The sequence below is a fragment of the Brachyistius frenatus genome, unplaced genomic scaffold, assembly GCF_029030835.1.
Source record: "Brachyistius frenatus isolate BFR_SWC_R1_liver_20210118 unplaced genomic scaffold, ASM2903083v1 Contig_5, whole genome shotgun sequence".
Classification (NCBI taxonomy): domain Eukaryota; kingdom Metazoa; phylum Chordata; class Actinopteri; family Embiotocidae; genus Brachyistius; species Brachyistius frenatus.
Genome location: NW_027210604.1, coordinates 6,802,158 through 6,821,812, shown reverse-complemented (window position 1 = coordinate 6,821,812; position 19,655 = coordinate 6,802,158). Strand labels below are relative to the sequence as shown.

At 42.9% G+C, this 19,655-nt stretch overlaps 3 protein-coding genes across 6 annotated transcripts; 1 reads left to right on the top strand and 2 right to left on the bottom strand.

The window, feature by feature from the left end:
* Positions 1-1,310: 1,310 nt before the first annotated feature.
* Positions 1,311-4,905, bottom strand: LOC138633374 (coiled-coil domain-containing 92B-like). Its single transcript, XM_069719574.1, has 4 exons — positions 4,581-4,905; positions 4,030-4,169; positions 3,878-3,925; positions 1,311-2,537 (listed from the first exon to the last, which is right to left on the bottom strand). Exons 2-4 carry the CDS (start codon positions 4,157-4,159, stop codon positions 1,810-1,812), a joined length of 906 nt encoding a protein of 301 aa, XP_069575675.1. The 5' UTR covers positions 4,160-4,169; positions 4,581-4,905; the 3' UTR covers positions 1,311-1,809.
* An 865-nt stretch (positions 4,906-5,770) lies between these two features.
* On the bottom strand, positions 5,771-10,704 carry LOC138633357 (F-box only protein 40-like). Of its 3 annotated transcripts, none has more exons than XM_069719562.1 (9): positions 10,662-10,704; positions 9,485-9,522; positions 8,766-9,327; positions 8,158-8,633; positions 7,430-7,609; positions 7,100-7,341; positions 6,697-6,828; positions 6,112-6,450; positions 5,771-6,004 (listed from the first exon to the last, which is right to left on the bottom strand). In XM_069719562.1, the coding sequence occupies exons 2-9, from the start codon at positions 9,485-9,487 to the stop codon at positions 5,926-5,928; spliced, it is 2,013 nt and encodes a 670-aa protein (XP_069575663.1). In that variant the 5' UTR covers positions 9,488-9,522; positions 10,662-10,704; the 3' UTR covers positions 5,771-5,925. The 3 variants fall into 3 exon arrangements, with proteins under 3 accessions (XP_069575663.1, XP_069575646.1, XP_069575654.1); XM_069719545.1 differs by having other exon boundaries at positions 6,123-6,450; positions 10,662-10,703; XM_069719553.1 differs by lacking the exon at positions 10,662-10,704 and adding an exon at positions 10,642-10,660 and having other exon boundaries at positions 6,123-6,450.
* LOC138633346 (F-box only protein 40-like) lies at positions 9,310-16,141 on the top strand. Of its 2 annotated transcripts, none has more exons than XM_069719533.1 (7): positions 9,310-9,390; positions 11,446-11,499; positions 12,044-13,210; positions 13,785-14,071; positions 14,339-14,470; positions 15,241-15,577; positions 15,740-16,141. In XM_069719533.1, the coding sequence occupies exons 2-7, from the start codon at positions 11,497-11,499 to the stop codon at positions 15,956-15,958; spliced, it is 2,145 nt and encodes a 714-aa protein (XP_069575634.1). In that variant the 5' UTR covers positions 9,310-9,390; positions 11,446-11,496; the 3' UTR covers positions 15,959-16,141. The 2 variants fall into 2 exon arrangements, with proteins under 2 accessions (XP_069575634.1, XP_069575625.1); XM_069719524.1 differs by lacking the exon at positions 9,310-9,390 and adding an exon at positions 11,227-11,305.
* Positions 16,142-19,655: the final 3,514 nt, after the last annotated feature.

Genomic DNA, 19,655 nt, shown 5'->3' with positions numbered 1-19,655 from the left:
TAGCCAGTTTGTCACTGACGTGACAAATCTATTCATTTAATTAAAATGCCACTACTGCTTCATTAAAATTCCACTGGGAAATGAATGTCTCTTTTGATAATATTGAAAAGTACACCTCTCTTTGCCAGACTCCTCAGACTTCTTTGAACTCTAAACGCCCTCTCTTCTTTAATTTTTCAAGAAGTCTAGAAAGTTCCCTCATACAGGTGTATTATATGATTATAACACTTGAACTTATTACAAATCCTGAATTTGAACCCAGAAGCAAGTAGGCCTAAATTAATTATTTGAGAGTAACTATGTCAACACTGGCCAGATCATCAACACATGAATGACCAAGAGGCCCACAGATCTGCCCCTGTTGTCAAGATTAGGTTGTACTGCCACCCAGTGCTCTAAATCGACATGAAAGCTTGTGAGTAACAATTTAAAACCTCTACTTGTAATTCACAAGTCATGTAATACATAAACATTTTTAAAATGGTTAATAACACCCAGTTGTAAGCTGATGTAAGTTTTTATTAATGTATGTTTTTACAACTACTGCTCATCTTTGTGTGAACCCATGACTGGATGGTCTCTAGTGGTTGACACGTTTATGAACGCTAAAAAAAAAGTCCTTACAGTTGCTTACAATACAATTTGTATTTTATGCTATTAAATGTTTGCATATTGCTTATGAATAATAAATATAAGGGTTTAAAGTAAAGCGTTTCACCTGGCAGGGTTACTATTATGTTGGCCTATTGTAAACTACAATTTATGGCTGCAACTAAAGATGATTTTCATTATTGATAACTTTTTTATTTAACTGGCAAACCTTTGGTCTATAAATTGTCAGAAAATTGCAAAAATTGTCATTGAACATTGTCATTGAACATGACATTTTAAAATGTTTCTTATTCCCCGAACGACAAGTTTACAGTAATAAAAACAGAGCAGGGATTATATGACTAATTGTTTAAACTCCAGTACAACTTGAGAAATAATTGTGCAAAAACTACGACTCGGGTCCTTATACAAAACCAGTTGAGCACTATGATAACCATGTGTGACTAAAAATAGGCCTTTTTCACAAAAGATATTTTGACTTGTGACAGTATGAAAAGCACAAGTGTAAATAACACAAATTAATGATGGCTGAATCCCATTTAGCTGCTTCAGTTTCAGAGTCCTCTGTCGTGCATGCTGCTTACTGAGACACTCGACTAGAACAGAGCCTTCATTTTCAGTAACACCTGTCTGACAAATCAAAATGTCTCTCTAAAAACCTTTCTAACTGTTGAAAACAGACAACATGACAACAGGAATGCTGTTTTGCCATTACGAGGCACATTGCATGAATTTAATAAAGTGCAAATCATACAAAATGTCCCTAAGCCTTCTAGGGTGACTCTCCGGACCTGGAATACGGCTAGTGCAGTAAAAAAGCAGATTGCCACTTTGAGCGGTACGGTGTAAGTGTTCATAGACTCAGAGGCGAGGCTACTAATTATCGGCAAAAGCTGTGATCAACAGTGTCGAAATCAAAAGGCATCCATATGAACCCCGATTCAGTCTTTCTTGACCCCATTTCTTCACACATTCAAAGTACATGCTGTACCATCAATGTGACAAATTCAGTTAATACGTCTATGTGTAAGTTGGATCACACACTCTTGTGCAACTAACTCTAAATATCTAATTCACTTCCTGAAATCTACAATCACAAGGTTATATCTCTCATCTGAACCTTTTTTTTTCTAGAATAACTGCATCAGATGTTGGCCGAGACCTGCTGGAAGACAACTTCACCTCTCCCTGTCTTCGTCACAGAGCAGTTTCTCCCTCTCCTGCTCCCATGTCCACCCTCCTTTGTACCCTGCTGTCCTCTATGTCCTCCCACTCGTCCTCCATCCCTTCTCCATCCTGCGTTCTGATTGGTTGGTTCATCCGAAGGAGGCGGTATCTAAGTGGTACCAAGAAGAGGGCGGGGTCAGGCATGGGGTGTGGCCTCTGCGGCGACGTCACCCTCTCCTGTGGTACGCAAGCTCTGACTCTCTCCTCCCTCACGCTGACACGCCTCTTGTGTCTCATCTCTGGTTGGCTGGAAGAGGCTGGAGGAGGCGGAGAAAGGAGCCAGGCCGAGCCCTCCCCTTCACCATCTTCATCGTCCTCTTCTTCTTCTTCTTCATCCTCCTCTTCCTCTTCCGCTTCGTTTCCCTCCTTTCCTCGGGCTTCCTCATCTCTTTCTGCAGCGGACTCTGAGCTCTGCCGCTGCTGGAACAGTTTTAATCGTGCGGCGTGGAGCTCGTGGCAGAGGGTCGTCGTGGTGACATTTTGACGTTGGAGCTCTCGACTCAGCAGTGTGATCTTGTGGCTGCGACGTTTGAGCTCCTCCAGGAAACGTCGCTCTTCGTCCCTGAGGCTCCTTCCAAGTGCTGACGCTCGGGCCCGGCCGGCCCGCAGCTCCCCACGTGCAGCGACCATTATGCACTGCTGGTCCTCCAGGAGGCGCTCTGCAGCCTCACACCGTGCTGCCAGCTCTGCTTCCTCCTCTGAGAAGTATACATAAACACATCGTATGCAGTGGAGTATATGTGCCCACACATACACATTGTTTCCATAGATGCTAATGCTATAAGAAAATTGCACAGATGCCGAGATCTTTGTATCTCTTAGGATGTCAGGCTTTGTTCTGCTTTTGACGCTAAAAACCTCTTTCATTTCAACTGCTTGATAGTCTTATAAACAGATATATTCATATGAATGAAGAATCTGTGGGACAAGATTTTGACTTTGGAAGTGTTCTGGTTTCCATTTGCAGGCCGAGTGGTATTGACCAATCACGTTTGAGCAGGTCTTTGGTTGCATGCAGATAAACAGTCCATGTTCAGAGCAACAGAGGTGGAACTCATTGGCTAAAATGCAATTTCAGAAGCCATCGGCTATCAGCTCTTTATTAATTTTGTTGTGGGGGTTTTAAAATGTTAACCGAGTATAAACTGGCTAATTGTGAAAACATCCTGTCGTAGACGTTGTCTCTCAACTCCAATGCCATTCTTGCGTCTCAAGTTGTTAATCAGACTGTAAACAATGGTCGGCACACAGAAGGGGAAGTCCTGGCCCTAACATCTGCAGGCTACACCAGAACCCCCCAAAATGCTGACTGACGCCCCCCGGTGGCTAATTGCTGGCAGGCCGAGATTGTTTGCTTGATCAATCCTTTTCCTATAACATTTCATGCACTGATAAATAATACACAAAAATACAGCACTTTTACTTCTCCATGATTTAGACTGCATTTTGCACATCTGTTGAGGAGGCAGTGCTTGAATGTTACCTCATAAAACAAAGACTTCATTTGATGCAATGTTTTGCTTTTTCAAATCAAAAGCACTTAACAGTTGTGAATAACATAATACGTCTTCCAAACAACCATGTTGTTAGTGTTTCCTGCCATAAAAAAACTCATGATGGATGCAATGATCCAACCTTTTCTCTCCCTATACTGATTCTCATACCTCAACTCACAGTATGTATCGGTATTTAGCATGAATACAATTTACACTTCTAAATCTGTATATCTTATTGTGTCGAACTCATTGTCCAACATGGTGGAAACATTCATTTTTTATGATGACACTCACAAGAAAACTGTATCTGTATGTGGATGGATTAATAGCTGATACTCGATCTGCGTTGCAGAAATACAAATGTCTCAAAGGTTTCCTCTCAGTGTCCTGTAATAACGATATATTATGCCTCATCCTTGTGTCCTTGTGAATTTTCAGTCCTTCTCTGCACAGCCTTTGTGCTTTCCTCTCCATAATTATGATATCAACTTTCTGCGTCTCCCACAAATCATCCTTGTCAGCAAGGAGTTGTAATTTCTTACCTGCTGTGTTTCTGTCAGGAAACCTGGAGTCCAGCTCGCAGCTTAGCTCTGCAGACAAGAGGAGCACAGGCACAGCAGGCAGTAAAAGATGAGACAAGGTGACAGAGAGACATGAAGACACATAGAGACCTGCAGGTCACCAGTGGACTTACCATGACAGCGCCTCTTCAGGTGTGTGATCTCCAGCTGCAGACCGGTGAGCATGGCCAGGTGCTCCTGCTTCAGGAAGGCGATGTCCCTCTCCACACTGGCCACCTGCTGCTCGAGCCTCCCAGCCTCCATGGCTCAACCCCTGCATGCACACAGATGCTGGTAGCTGAATGTCTTGGGATACTGCATCTGTTTAGTGTCTCGGTTGGAGCCTTAATATCAGTGCTTGGATATTAAACTTCAGTTCCATTGCAAACAAATAAAATAGCTTATAGTCATCCAAAAAGAGTGATAAACCATCTGCAACTCCACTTAATAGTAACATTATATTCTATTTTACTGCGATTTCGCAGCATAAATCCTGTTGCAACCTTCATTGCTGGTTTTTTTCTGCAACATTTCAAAGGTTTATAATTTTCTTCTGAGGTTATATGACAGCAGCTGCCCCTGTCTCTTGTTTAATGTCATTCCGTTTCTATATACGCTGTCTGATTTCCGCGCACAGCGTCTACCTGTATCTGTGCATCCATCTCCATCAGTGACCGTGGCCTACCGTGATACTGAGGCGGTATCCTATCCAAAGCGCTTCTCATGGATCGCCCTGGTGCTGGATCTCCGTCCTTGATGCAGCAGAAACGGAGAAAACAAAAGAGACCGTGCAAAACGTTCAGTCTGCAAAAAAAAAAAAAAAAAACGACGCTGGTTTTCCCTTTCTGCTCCCGGGAGAGCTGTTTTTCGCTGCTGGCTTTTTTCTAAGTGTGAATGAATCCTGCTGCAGCCAGAGCCGAAATAACCTCCTCATAACCTTCTGGTTGTACGTGCAGTACGGTGCCGTGCTCACAACAAAGCAGCCGGTATGAGGTGCCACCATGCAGGAGGAAGACGAAGAGGAGGAGCTTCATGACAAGGATGGTACCAGCTGTTGCCAACAAGAAAAGGTATCAGATATTAATTTAATGATTCTCTGAGATGATAGTGAGCTCAAAATGTCATCTTATCTCTGGGCTTCAATGTGTTTCCATTTGGAAAAGTAGAGGGATCACAAGAAATAGGAATAGTTATTAAAGTCCGGCAATTAGAGTTAATATTATAAGATAAAGTTCTCAATATTAGGAGTGATTTGCAGTGTTAAAATTGTATTATTGACTTGCTAGCATTAGCAGCCCTTTTGATTTTTTTACTTGGCTGGTGTGGTGCCAGTTTTAACTGCTTATTATACCGTTTGGTAGTTTAACCGACAATAATTATGCACCAAATTTAATATGATTTTTTTGGTAATATTTCCCTCTGAAATGTAGAGGAGTCAAAGTATAAAGGTGCAGATAACTGAAATACTCAAGTTAAATACAAGTACATGCGCAGTCTAGCTTTTAAATAGCTATAGAAAACACTATAGCTGACTGGTTGCATCCAATAATTGAATCAGACTGCTGCTCTTCGCCTCACTAATGAGATGGAAGACAATTCAAAAGCAGCAGGTGAAGAGTGGACGTATCCATCATGGCCGATCATCTGCTCCCGAATGCTCTGTCAGTATATCTACATAAATCCTAAAAAACAGTTTTTCATACCAGAGATGTTGCAGTAAATGGATCAAAGCTGCACACAGAGGCCACCACGAAGCTCATGTAGACATTATTTATTCCATACTGGATGTACCACATAATCGTTGTATTTGTACAGTGTAATCTGAGCATTTTTGTAGTAATACACAAAAAAGATTATTCGAAGTATACACAGCAGTCCGAGTAAAGCGTTTATTTTTCACTGTTGCAAGGTATTTCTTGTGAAATGGGTGACAAGCTTCAGCCTCCCCTGACTGCACCCCTGTTTCTCACTCATGCTGGGGAGGAGAACCGGCTCACTGTGCAAAGAGGTCTCATAGTACGGACAGACTTTTAGATGGTCAGAAATAGGAGGGATGTCTGCCATATGCCACGAATCCACTGAGGAGAACAGATGACTGAACTCCCATACCTGGAAAGAAACAGGAGCAGAGTCAGAAGCAGAGAATAAGAAAACATGGATCACAGCTTGTGGTGATATAAAATACAGAAATGATGAGGCACTGGATTATTTAGTACGTAGATCTCACAGGCTTGGCCCTCCACTTGGCTCCTCCATGTGAGTAGGTCTTCCTCTCCCAGCGGAGGGTGACCATTCCTCTCTCCTGCAGCAGAGAGGAGCACACCTCCCTCATGAGGCGGGACACCAGAGCCAGCTGAGACAGGGACAGACTGTCCAGAAAACTGGCCATGTGGCACAGCACCTCGTAGGGCAGCGAGATCAGAGAGTCCTCAGATCCTCGAGCTCGACTTCCTCTATTCCTCTGAGAGGTGGAGGAGTCCGCTGTGCTCCTGAGGGAGTTGTCGCCTAGTGAGGCCAGAAGGGTTGGACGCAAGTTGAAACTCCTCAGCTGCTGACTGGAGGAAAGTAAAAGTGAATGAGGTTTGTATTCACTAAATATTAGTTTCCCAATGTTTTCCACATGGGACACGTGTGATCACATGCATGATACATGTTTACTACATGTTGCAACATACGATAACATGGGAAAAATATGTGGCAAAAATTGACATTTCTGTCCATCTAAAGTCATGAAAATATAAAAAGATGAATGTCAGATCCAAATATTAGACTCTGGAGTGACGAGTGTGAGTTGTGCTCACTCGTAGATGACGGTGGCTTTATGTGTGGAGGGCTGAAACCTCCTCTGGCTGTAGGTGCATCCCAGATATGCAAGGGGGCATCTCTGCTCGAACCAAGTACTCAGACACATCTGAATGTCATTGTGCACGTTTCTGGGAAGGAGATGACAGTACATATTTTTATAACACACACACAACATGTCCATAAGCAGCTAAGGAAGTAGAAGGCAATCATATGCAAGTGGGTAAAAACGTAAAAGACAATGAAAGTAAAGATAGAATCTGGTCCGATTTTACATGAACAGTATTTATCTATCGTTTCAAATTTGGAAGTGGTTGCATCCTTGAGTTCTCAGTGACAAATCAGTATTTAAACTTATACTAATCTGGTAGCCACATTCAAACGACAGACTGAGCCAAACACCTGAAATGTGTGGCGAACTCTCTGCGGTGGAAGGTGTGACCGCAGAGGAAGGTGAAGACACAGCTGGCTTTGTTGTGTCTGCTGTTCACGCTCTCTGCCTGCAGCTGCAGATGAAGGTGAGGCGGTCTGTCCACCACCAGCTCCGCCAGCGTCGTCTTCCCTTTGAACGGAGCCGAGCGGAATGAGTGCGTCTGTGTTCCCACGTCGACAAAAAGCCCATCAGCTGCCTTTGACTCACTGATCTGTGTGGAAACCAATTAACCACGATGCCTAATTTACTAAAAAACAATATTAATATTTTTTTCATTTCATAGTTTCTACTTCTTGTACCTTGTGACCCATGACCTCCTTCTCAGCGTAACCCAGCAGGGTGGCCGCTGCTTCATCAGTGCACCAGTCGTCCTCACTGACTCCGAGGTCCGAGGTGTCCACACAGCGAGGTTCGCTCTGAGCGTGGGAAGCCATGTCGTACAGATGAACCCGCTGCCTGTAGTGATAGCTGACAGGGACCTTACAGGAAAGAATACATGAAAATACATTACAAGGCATAAGAGCACAGTGAAGACACATTTTTTAAACTATTATTAGATCAGACAGTATGTTCTGTTGACTTTCTTTTTAAAGCTGCCTGTTAGAGGCCACATTTGTCAGTCCAACTGTGTTAAAGGGCACAAAACACGTTTTTTTTTCTGCTTCTTACTCCGAGTGACAGGATCACATATAAATACACTTTTTCTTTCAAATTTAGAACAGTTTTGTAAAATTTACAACAGAATTCTGTCTGTCCTGTTTCTCGGTGTGTTTCCGGCTGGTTTGAAGTGGGCGGAGATCAATGAGAAAAGGGTGATGACACAAATTTCTGAGTACCAATCAGGATTTAGCAGCACTTGAATCAAAATCAGATGACAGTTTTAAGGCTCTTTTCTTGTTGCCCCTGTCAGTTATTGGTAACGCAAACATAAATACTCTCTGCAGTTTTTTTTTTAAGATAAGGTGTCAAGTACACTTCAACATTATTTTCTGTTTTACAGTAAATAAATGTAGCTTGAAATTGTCACCTTGAAAGAGCGCAGTGTCTGGACTGGAATAGGCTCCAGGCTGCCGTACACGAAATCGTCCTCCCTCGGGGTACAGGCCTTGATTTGTCCGAAGGTGAGCAGCATGCGCCCATTATGCACCACATACATGTTGAACTCCTGCGGGGTGAGCTCCTTCGCCAGACGATCCAGCACCCCCTCATTCCACGGGGCATGCCCGGACGTACTTCTTTCTGGTAGAGGGCAGTTTTCATCCGCAGCAGAACTATCCTCATTTGGATCTCTCTCACTCTGGGTTTTCCCCTTCTTACCAGGTGTTGGGTTTTGTTTGGGGTTGTCTAGGTTTGCCTGAGCGGCAGCACAGCCACCTCTCTCCATGCTGAACATCATCTCACACAGATTGTATTTCTCTTTTCTGAGGCTTAAGAATTGCCCCTCGCTGTTCTGTGCAGTGTCTTCACCAACATTATTCTCATCGGAGGTGTTTTCAGTTTGACCTGCAGGAAAAAGACAGTTTAGCAAAGAAAATAAATCACAATGTATTGTTTTTAAAGTAAATACACTTTTGAAATCAGCTTTTTCCTAGAAGAGGCATCTTTGTGTTGCACTAAAGTATATCTGTTATTCACCTTCACTGGTATCTTTGTTTGTGACTCCATTAACAAACCCTCTGACTGCTCTCTCCTCTTTCTTCTCAACCTTTATTTCCTCCACTTCTGCCTCCATCAGCTCCGGATAGAGGGGCTTCATTTTCAGGCGGCTGTAAAGGTCGGACTGATCTACCAGAGCCATGGCAAGATCCAGAGCCTCCCCTTGCTGCTCACTTTCCTTCAGCACATTATCCTGCAGGGCTTTGTTGCTGTGTGGGTTTGTGTCATCAGTCGGCCAGCGGAGCCACTCCATGGAGCAACACACCACGCTGGCCGGACACACCTGGAGGTGAGCTGCCCGCGAGGAGCGGGGCAGGTGGAGCGGGCAGCCGTACTCAGCGTTGAGGCAGGGCACCCTCACATTGGGGCAGAGCAGCAGGTGATCCTCTTCTTTGCACAGGTGGAAGAGAGCCCCACAGAGCAGACGGCAGGGGATGACCGCACAGCACACGGAGACCTCCACCCGAGCCCTGCAGCGACGACTGTAGCAGGACTCACAGTGGACATGCTGTCGGTTCCTGGAGGCTCGAGAACGCTGACTCTGATTGGTTGAGAAAATAAAATAGAGGAGCCAACCAGGATGAAAGATGAATTAAGGAGAAAGGTGATTTACACCACAGTAATACAGCATTTTATTTGCTTAATCTTTGATTCACCACCAATATTCAGTTTGTAAATACATTAAGTCTGTGACTCACCATATCCACAGGACTTTGAACCAGCTGGTTTTGTAAACCTGCAAGAAAAATACAGAACATTTACATATTGATACTTTAATCTGTGACAACTGCCGTGAAACAGTGACTCACACTGGCCTGTAACGACCAACCTTTTTAACTTGTGACCCCTGAACACAAAGCAGTGTATACTTGTGTTGCATCATCAGCTGTCACGTATGTCAGATTATTATGGTCAGGTCAACCAAAGAGTGACAAAAAGTGTAACTCACAAGAAAACAAGAAGAGTCTACAACAAGCTTTGTAAGTAGTTAAATATCAACATCATCATCCCAACATGCTCACAATGACAGTCCTTACATGCTAAAGTGAAGCGGGTTACATTTGCCAAAAGTTTGTTTGATACAAAACACAAAGTGCAGCTGAGGAATTTTTAGCAGTTTTTAGTCATAAACCAAATAATTGATCAAATCTGAATTTTGACCCGATGATGGCGCTCGATAAATCATCAGGGACTGACCAAAGTTGTTATAATTCATCTCGAGGGGAACGTGAAAGGTTGTACCAAATTTCATTGCAATCCATCTGACATCTGACACTCAAATCCACAAAGATGGCACGACAGGAAAAATCTGTCGATCTCCAAAGTCACTAAACTGAAACCTCTCAAAAACAACTCTGTACCAACTTTTATGGTGATCAAATATTTCAATCTGAACATAAAGACCAACATTGCTGCCCTTAGAAAGGACTTAAAGAGGAAAATGAGAAAAACAAATATTTGCACAGCACAAACATTTATCCTTTGTTTGATCTTGTTGTCCAATGACCCCTCAGGTTTGTACTACAGGGTGTCAGTAACCAGTAACACAGACCAAACAATAAATCAGCAGCACAAAAAACAGCAAAAACAAGCATTTTTGCGCGGATGTAACAATTTGTGTTCTCCATGCACTAAGCATCAAACCTGCCTCCGTGGCACTCTTATACATGCATTAAAATGTACTTAATCTATGTTCTGTAAATCTCAACATAAGTCCAAAGAACCCCAAAAGCAACTGAAATATTTAACTTCTACACTTGTATTACTTGTCTGAGTAGTTTCACTGCACTTATTTTCAGTTTAGATCAACAAAAACAGATATTATCAAACTAATTCCTTCACAATATGATCAAACCTTCTTGCTAGATGTCTTACCAAGGTTCCACACAGACGTGTTGTTTTGTCTCTGGTTTTATAACGCTGATTTCAGTCCTTGTGCTCTTTGAGCTGGCAGGTTAAAATTAGCTGAGCAGCAGCAGGCAGGTTAAGGAGGAGAAATAACTCCCCCCTCGGTTTCTTACTCTGCTGCTGTAAATTCAAACCACGGCCACCAAACGTTATAAAAAAACTCACTATTTCTTTATTCTGGGGCAAAAATTACGAGGCCCAACTCCTGTTTTCACAAAATAATATATCGTTTAATACCTCTGGAATAATACACACAGATAGTTTTTTGACAATACTTATATCTCCACTAGAGGACACTGTTTGGATATCAAATAAGTCTCAGCCTCATTTTGGTCCCTGTAGGTTGAAATCAATTGTCTGCAGCAGCACATTAAGGATCAGAACGAGGAAGGTGAGACAGATTTCCTGATGTAAGTAGCTGAGTGGCCTGGTGACCCAAACTATGTTTCGGACCACTTGTGTAACATTTCTTGGTCAGTGCCCAGCTCTATTTATAACACACACACACACACACACACACACAGCAGAGACACTCACACAGACACATGGTATTTAAAAGCACAAGACAGACTCCAAGGACAGTGTTTCTGTCCTTTTCAACTCATGAAGCGGTAAGTTAAAGACTATAATTCACCGATCCTGTTGACTCTTGTGCCACAGAACTCTGCTGGTATCCTGTCATTGTGTGTTTACATGTATTTGTTTCAAGCCGATTGTATTGACAGAGTCATAGTTTCCTCTCTGTTTGCAGGAAAGACCTGCAGCTTCAGATAAAGAAACCTGGTGCCATAAGATCTGAAGGATGGTATGGTTTGATTTTGCAACTATAAGATCAAATGTTGTTTCAAAACATTTCAGTTTTACTTCCCTTTAAAGTAGCTTTATTACTGTAATATCACTGTAGTACACACTGCTGGTTAGTGTCATATTCAGTGCATTATGTCCTTAAGCTTTTTATAACTGCACATCACATCTTTTAAACCATTTACCCAAATTTTGCCCAACATATTTGGCAACTTTAGCATAATGTTTCGGTTTAGATTAGAGTTTATGATCTTCCTCAACAATATTAAGTAAAGTGATGTCAGTTTGAACAGTGTTTGGCAGCACATGTGCCTGTGGGGTAAAGACTAAATATACAACCTCAATTGATTGCTAATTGACCATGCAAATGTTCTTGTAGTGCAAAAATAATATTGTCATTTGTTATGTTGTCTATTGCAATTGCAGCTGTCCTTTCTGCAGCCTGCTTCTCCAAAAAGGCTGCAGGAAAAAGGGCAGATGACTTCTCTTAATTCTGACAGCAGTTTCTTCTTTTTTTCCTTTCTCCCCACCTAAACCTGAATCAGAGTCAGCGTTCTCGAGCCTCCAGGAACCGACAGCATGTCCACTGTGATTCCTGCTACAGTCGTCGCTGCAGGGCTCGGGTGGAGGTCTCCGTGTGCTGTGCGGTCATCCCCTGCCGTCTGCTCTGTGGGGCTCTCTTCCACCTGTGCAAAGAAGAGGATCACCTGCTGCTCTGCCCCAATGTGAGGGTGCCCTGCCTCAACGCTGAGTACGGCTGCCCGCTCCACCTGCCCCGCTCCTCGCGGGCAGCTCACCTCCAGGTGTGTCCGGCCAGCGTGGTGTGTTGCTCCATGGAGTGGAACCGCTGGCCGGCCAACGACGCTCATTCTCATCCGAACACAGATCTGCATGAAAACCTGCTGAGGGAAAGAGAGCAGGGAGGATGTCTGGACCTGGCCATGGCTCTGAAAGACCAGGACCGCCTGTTTCACTCCATGAAGATGAAAAAAGTGTTCCCAGAGCTGATCCAGAGTGTGGAAGAGGAGGACAGGGAAGACGAGAGGAGGGAGGAGGAGAGGAGGAAGGAAAAGAAGAAGCAGAAAAAGGCCATCATGGAAAAGGCGGCCGCAAAAGAAGCCAGAGGTCAAACCTGGGAGTCTTATAACATGTTCAAAGTAAATATTCCTGATGAAGATGAAGATGAGGTTGACTATGAGCAGGACCTAACTCAGGAGGAGAGAGAGGCCATTGCTAGGTCTGCAGGAGTGGAAGCTGATCTGTTAGTAAACTACAACGCCTGGGAGGGCATGTTCAGTAAGGAGATGGGCGGCTGCAGGGAAGCTGGAGGGACAGCTGGGACAGGCAGAGGACAGACACTGGCTAAAGGGAGTGGGACAGGTCTGGGCACTGTTATGGAGGAAGATACAGCAGATACCTGTATGGGTGCAACAGCATCAAACGCCTGCAAACTGGTGAGCGGTGCATGCACTGCTCTCTCCACATCCTCGTCATCCTGCCATCCTGGAAATCTGAGGAAAGAGAAGTTTGTGTACGGACACGTGGAGCCGATGAAGATCATCACTGTGCGGACCTTTAAAATCCCAACCAGCTTCTCTGCCAAGCAGAGTCGCATCCGCAACCCCGGTTTCTATAAGAAAGAGAGTGAAGCTGTGGACACCAGCGACCTAGGGGTGGCGCTAGAGGAAATACCAGTGTGGGATGAGGTTCAGGTGAGATACTCAACCTACAATATTTTTGTAATGTCCTTTTTCGACCTGCACGTTTTGGCCACGTGTGTGCAGCACATCATCCATCTCCTTACAAAGTTGAAGTCACAAACCTGTTAGCAAACAGATTAATTACACCTGCAGCAAACACAGAGAAACATGTCTTTATTTGCAACCATTCTTCTGCAATATTGATGAATGAAAGTTAAAATATGAACTGTCTTTTTGGCTCCGTTTTTGGTCTCCACCACCTCCTGAGAGAAATATCTGGCTATTTAGCGTTAAATTTTTTTTTTATTTTTTTTTAGATTTTATACACTTTATTAATCCCCGAGGGGAAATTTCAAATGCTCCATTGTGTTCCCTATAGTAGTCAACATTGTCTGTTGTTTGGTGATGAGCAGGTGGTGTGCAGTTTAGAGCTGCCCACTGAGCCAGAAATAGCACGATGAGAACAATCAGACTCAACCAAAACATTTTAAGATAAGCATTCAAAAATATTAATAGAAGATCTATCGTTGTCGTTAAAACTCACTACTCCTCAACCTCCTGATGGTGTGTTTGATTTGCCTCTCAGGCGTCCCTGCTGTGCTCCCTGGAGAAGGAGCAGAGGGGTCACCTCATTGCAGAGAGCATCTGCACAGATGGTCTGTTGCAAGATGAAGGCACACAGATCTACAACTTCCTGTCTGCTCCTTTCCCGAGAGACACGTCGTTAGCCGACCTGTCCGCCGTAAAACCGCTAGAGCTGCACCTTCAGTTGCAGGTGGAGAGCGTCACCAGCCGACACCACAAGGCCACCTCCGCCTTCACCTTCCTCTGTGGACACAGTTTTCAGCGCAGAGAATATGGCAAACATTATAAGTGGGTTTTGGGTACCAAACTATCCATAAATTCCTTTTCAGACCAAAAAAAATGTTGCTGATCATGGTTGAAAGACAATAAATACAGTATGTGACCTGGAAAATTAAAAAAGATAAACAAATAACACTTGGGAGGTAACACGTGGAGATAAGAGTGTTTCTATTGCACACTGACCCAATCTGATTCATCCTCAGGCACTAAACCCTCTCTGTGTGCCACCACAGTGAAATAAAAATAATCTGCTTCTAACTATCAATGTGCGTACAGGAACGTCCACAGTGATATTCAGATGAATGTGAACGGCTGGTTCGAGCAGAGATGCCCGCTGGCGTACCTGGGATGCACCTACAGCCAGAGGAGATTTCAGCCCTCCACACATGAAGCCACCGTCACCTACAAGTGAGACAAAATAGTCCATCTTAATGTAAATAGGAGGAAAAAAGAAAAAAAATATAGGTGTAAACATAATCAGGTGTGGGAAGAGGAATTTTAATTTGTTGTATAATTGGAAGGCAATTCTATTAGTATTATTTTAAAATAGACTGAGTCATTAAATCATAAAAGCTTGACAATATGTGCACAATTTGAAAAACCTGGTGCCCACCAGTCTTCAGTGGCGCAGACTGGGACACCAGAATTACCTCATATTAATATTTGGAGAAAAAGTGTCTGTAAACCTGTGAAAACTGATGTTTTGGTCACTGGGTGGCAGCAGAATACACCCAGTGAATACGATCAATACAATCATATACACTCAATGTTTAAAGCTGGTTTTCTAGCTGATTCACTATGTTGAGTAGCTAGTTGCTACACTCTGGGCAGGAAGTGTACAACAGGAAACCAAAAACAATGCAAGTGAGAGTAATTTAAAACAGTAAATTTGCATGTTGAAAAACTAGAAACAGGGAGCTGACAGATGCTAAAACACTACAAAACCCTGAGGAGGAACAGAAGAGTTTGTCTTTGAGTTTAACACCACGATCGACCTCCTTTCTCATTATACAGTGTCACTGTTCGATCCATCGTTATTATAAATATATTGATCATAGCTACTTCAAATTTTAGTCAAGTGTCACATGAAATTGCCACTTTGATCAGACTGAAGATAATTTACAGCCATGCTGAGAAATAAAAACAAAATGCTCTTTCATTCTCATATTTGGTTTCAGTGAGGATCTGGGCTGTTTTAGCCTTCATCCCACCACGACTGTCTCTCTGGGCGATGCCTCCCAGGCGTCCAGGAGCACAGTGGACTCGTCTACCTCTCAGAGGAATAGAGGAGGTCGAGCCGGAGGAGGTGAGGACTCTCTGATCTCGCTGCCCTACGAGGTGCTGTGCCACATGGCCAGTTTCCTGGACGGTCTGTCCCTGTCCCAGCTGGCTCTGGTGTCCCGCCTCATGAGGGAGGTGTGCTCCTCTCTGCTGCAGGAGAGAGGGATGGTCACCCTCCGCTGGGAGAGGAAGACCAACTCACATGGAGGAGCCAAGTGGAGCGTGAAGCAGAGGGTAAGCAAAGGATAACTGGATTATAAACACTAATTGAAGATATTTTAATGCATAAATCAAGCTGAAAGTGAGTGACGCTTTGAAAAGTGACTCAAACACAGAAGTAACTGAATCAGGACTGAATATTCAATTATCACTCTTGTGTGTCTCTTGTCACTGCAGGTATGGCAGTTCAGCACCTTGTTCACTCCTGTGGACACTTGGTGCTTCCAAGATGTGCCGTCCATCTCAGAGCATCTACAGGTTTGTCCTTTCTATGAGAGAGTGTCCAAGACTGAGAAGATTCATCTGCCATGTATCCGAGAAGAAATCCAAACCAACACGAGCTGCAAAGGTTCAACTCTGGTTACTTTGTTCCAGCAAAAGAGGATAATGATGTAATAGATCTGCTGGAAAACCCCTGTATTATGACCTGCCTGGGATGGATCCAAAGACAGACCTTTGCATGTTGTCCCCTTTTTATCTCCCATATTCCCTGTCGCTGCTGTCCTCGGTCAACAGTGTGAGTTAATTTGCAAGCTAGATATTGTGGATAAACAGTTGAAATAGATTTAAAAAAAAATATGAATGTGGCTAGCAGTAGAAATTGTTAACAGTTGGAAAATGTTTGCTAAAAGTAAGAATAAACAAATTACATTTCTAGCAGAAAGTTTTGTCCCAGTTTCACAGGAAAGAGCTGCTGCAGTTTCAGAAATACAAGCAGCAACTTTCAAAGGGCTGAAAAATTATCACAACTCAGAAGTGTCAAAACTTGCAGTTCCTCGAGTGGCCATTTGAGGAATGAGCTGGTCCTCACAGACCCCCATTTTAAAATGCCAACTTTACAGCAGAAATAAACATGTTCACAGGCTGGTACACAAATTGGTTTTGGTCTCTGTAGCCAATTTCCCCGTTCATGGGAACAGTAACTTAACCGTCATTTGTATTAAGGGCTTAAATTAATGCATAACTGACTTTGAGTGACAGGTGGATGCAGTCACAGCCCTACTGCTGGATTATCCCGGAGCAAGCCTGACGAAGGCCCTGAAAAGATAACAATGTTAAAACACACATTTCAGAGCTCTACGTGACATAATGGAGGCTACAAAAAAAAACACATGAAGCTGGCATGGATCCAAAAACCAGAAAACAAAGCCAGAAAATCCATTAGAATTAACACTCGAAATCTAATACCAGAAGAAACAATACAAAGGACGAACAAATACAGACTGACAACTGATAATTTTGGATGACTTATTTTTATTTAAAAAAAAATCTCTTCTGGACTTTTTTTTGTTTGAGTTTTGTATTGTTGTTGACAATACAATGTATTGTTTGGTACAGTATGACTGCATGTACAAACCCTGCTTACTCTGAGGGACTTGCCTTAGGAGGTCTCGCCCTCTGTGAACCACGTGGCTTAACCTTAGAGGGATTTGCTCTCCGTGAACCATATGGCTTATTAAGGGGACTCGCCCTCAGTCAATTGTAAACCTTATGTCTTACCTCTGCGGGTAAACCATGAACCATGTGTGTTACCTTGGCGGGGCTCGAACCCGTGTCTTCATGAGGTCGCTTCCAGCTCGGCGTCGGAGACCACTGGACTATCTTCCGCGCTGGAGGAGGAAGAGCCGCAGCAGGAGAAAGAGTTTCACGGAGTTCACTCAGAGCTTCCAGCGACTCAACCGATAGTCTGGTTAACTCAACAGGTAAAAGATTCTACTTCACCAAGGTTGCTGTTGATGCTGATTCAACTTTTAGTGAAGTTGAAATGTTTGGAGAAATTGAAAAAGTTTTGTATGCACAACACATTACAGGAAGATATTTAATATCACTGCAGACCCCCTTGAAAACACGTATATATACTATCCAAAGAATGTCCGCATTTGAATGAATATTTGTCATAATGCTGTCTAAATCCTGGTAAGATTGGTGGCACAGTGGTTAGCACTGCTGCCTCTCAGTAACAAGGGTGGGGGTTCAATTCTGAATTTCGTGCATGTCGATAAATGGAACCGCCGGGGCATCTCTTTAGGGGGCGCCAGCGAGCCATTTGGCCACGTCCACTAGCGACTCCACTAAAATATGTCATTTTTCACCAGGAGAGACGAGTGTACCAACTTTCAGGGGTTTTTGAATATGATAAAGCTGCCAAAAATGTAGTTGTTTACAGAGAATCATAATAGTCACTTGAATAAGAACAGGGCTTTCGAACCTTCGGTGTTAGGGCCCTAATTATATTTGACTGCAAATTTTTTCTTTATGAATTAATCTTCTTAGTATTTTCTAGATTAAAGAGCTGATTATTTTAGCCATCTGTACAACAAAAATGTAATTTATTAAACAAAAAGCAGCAAATCTTCTTATGTGAAAAGCTGGAACCAGGAAATATTTTACATTTTTACATGAAAATGAAAAGTTCCAGTTACATTTTTGCCAGTGGACCGACTGTTTGTTTATATACGATGTTGGTTAGTTTAATCGATAATGATTAATCCTATTTTAAAAGCTCCTCATGTACACTCACCAAAATGTAAGTATCTCAGATTTGTTATAAATACAGTACTTAATTGGTTGAGTATTTCTACACTGTGGTATTTCTACTTTTAAAAACGTGAGTACTTTTTTCACCACAGCCCGGCACATCACACATTAAGAGGTTTTTTGTCTCCATCATTTTCAGTCCTTGGGCTTTGCAGTGCTGAAATTTAAAATCGACATATGAATGATAGTAGCTACCTCAGGTTTTGTAAGTGATGCTTTGTCGCCCGTCCATTCAGCGTTCAGCCTTGTCAGCCTTTCTCTATGCTGCTGTTGTGAAAAACAAAAGACCACAGAACAATGACGGGGCTGAACATGAGCAGCCACAGTACCAAAAGTGTTCATTCTCTGGAGTCACAAATGTTGCTTTTTGGGTGATTTTGCATCGGACCCAAATTGTGCACTTTTCACAACCTCCGGATCGAGGGTTGCGGGTTGGGGATGGATCGGTTGCTGTGGAAACGGACCATCATCATTCAGCTGCTGAGCAGAAAACGAAGTGACCTCAGACTACGGCTTAAACTGCTTCCAGCTGAGCATCTGACTGACCTTTGATGTTCCTGGAGGGGGTCTGTGAATCTGTGTGATTACAGTCGAATCAAAAGCATGTCTGGGACCAAACCAAGTGAGTAACCTGCTTCTATCTTTATTGATTCAGGAGTTAAACAGAAGAGTCGGACGGTTATTGATCGAAGCGCCAAGTTTGTTTAAATGTCTGAAATGAAAGTACGGATCTCTTTCTGAGGAGTTTGATTTAATTGATGTAGTTTGTTTAACCGCTTTGGACATTTTTTTTATTCAGCCCGTCATGAGTTTCTGGACTCTGATCCAGAAGACACATCAGAGGAGCTGACACAGGTGGTGTGTCTGGAGTCAGACCTGCAGGATGGACAGTAAGGAGGGGAGGGAGGCATGTTCACAACCTGGCAACCTAGACCTCTTTCTTTATTCATCATAACCTAAAACTGATACAGAGCTATTCATGAAGCATTAATCAACAAATGTAACAAAGCCTGTCCTCTATTACAAACAAAGAGTTTGTAATAGACTTAATATAAAAAGCTGTTTTAATTTCTACAACAATACTATCAATTGATATCAAAGCATTTAAAAGGTTAAGGACCATTTATCATTTTAGTTTTTAGTCATGCTTGCAGTTCTGTGCAGCTAACCTAAACATGTGCTCGCTGATGTTTAGCATGTTCACTGTAGTTCAGCCTGCCAGCCATGCACAATTTACTAATTAGCTCTAAACATAAAGTGCAGCTGAGTTTTGTAGATATTTTGGTCAAAGGTATCGGAAAAAATGAAGTTTGAAGCAGGATGAAATTTCATGGTTAGTTTTCAGTCTGGACCAAAGTGGCGGACTGGCAGACTGAGATTAACATCCCTATTGACCTGATGCTTGCAGGCCTAAAATTGACCTAAAAGCACAAACTTCCATCACAGAGTTTATGAGTACGAGCCTGAATTACAAACATAAATAGGAAAATCTCTTTTCAAGCTCATATTTTTGAATGTAATTCCATAGAAATAAATATCCCTTTGTTTGTCTCAG

What these genes read in the sequence shown, in the direction of transcription:
- LOC138633374 (XM_069719574.1), bottom strand. Translation starts at nt 4,159, where the DNA reads ATGGAGGCTGGGAGGCTCGAGCAGCAGGTGGCCAGTGTGGAGAGGGAC. An exon ending in CCTGAAGAGGCGCTGTCATG is followed by an intron (nt 3,926 to 4,029) that starts GTAAGTCCACTG and finishes TCTTGTCTGCAG; the next exon opens with AGCTAAGCTGCGAGCTGGAC. An exon ending in TCCTGACAGAAACACAGCAG is followed by an intron (nt 2,538 to 3,877) that starts GTAAGAAATTAC and finishes TATACTTCTCAG; the next exon opens with AGGAGGAAGCAGAGCTGGCA.
- LOC138633357 (XM_069719545.1), bottom strand. An exon ending in AGACACTGCGCTCTTTCAAG is followed by an intron (nt 7,610 to 8,157) that starts GTGACAATTTCA and finishes CTTTCCTGTAAG; the next exon opens with GTCCCTGTCAGCTATCACTA. An exon ending in AGGAGGTCATGGGTCACAAG is followed by an intron (nt 7,342 to 7,429) that starts GTACAAGAAGTA and finishes GTTTCCACACAG; the next exon opens with ATCAGTGAGTCAAAGGCAGC.
- LOC138633346 (XM_069719533.1), top strand. An exon ending in CAGTGTGGGATGAGGTTCAG is followed by an intron (nt 13,211 to 13,784) that starts GTGAGATACTCA and finishes TTTGCCTCTCAG; the next exon opens with GCGTCCCTGCTGTGCTCCCT. An exon ending in AGTGGAGCGTGAAGCAGAGG is followed by an intron (nt 15,578 to 15,739) that starts GTAAGCAAAGGA and finishes TTGTCACTGCAG; the next exon opens with GTATGGCAGTTCAGCACCTT.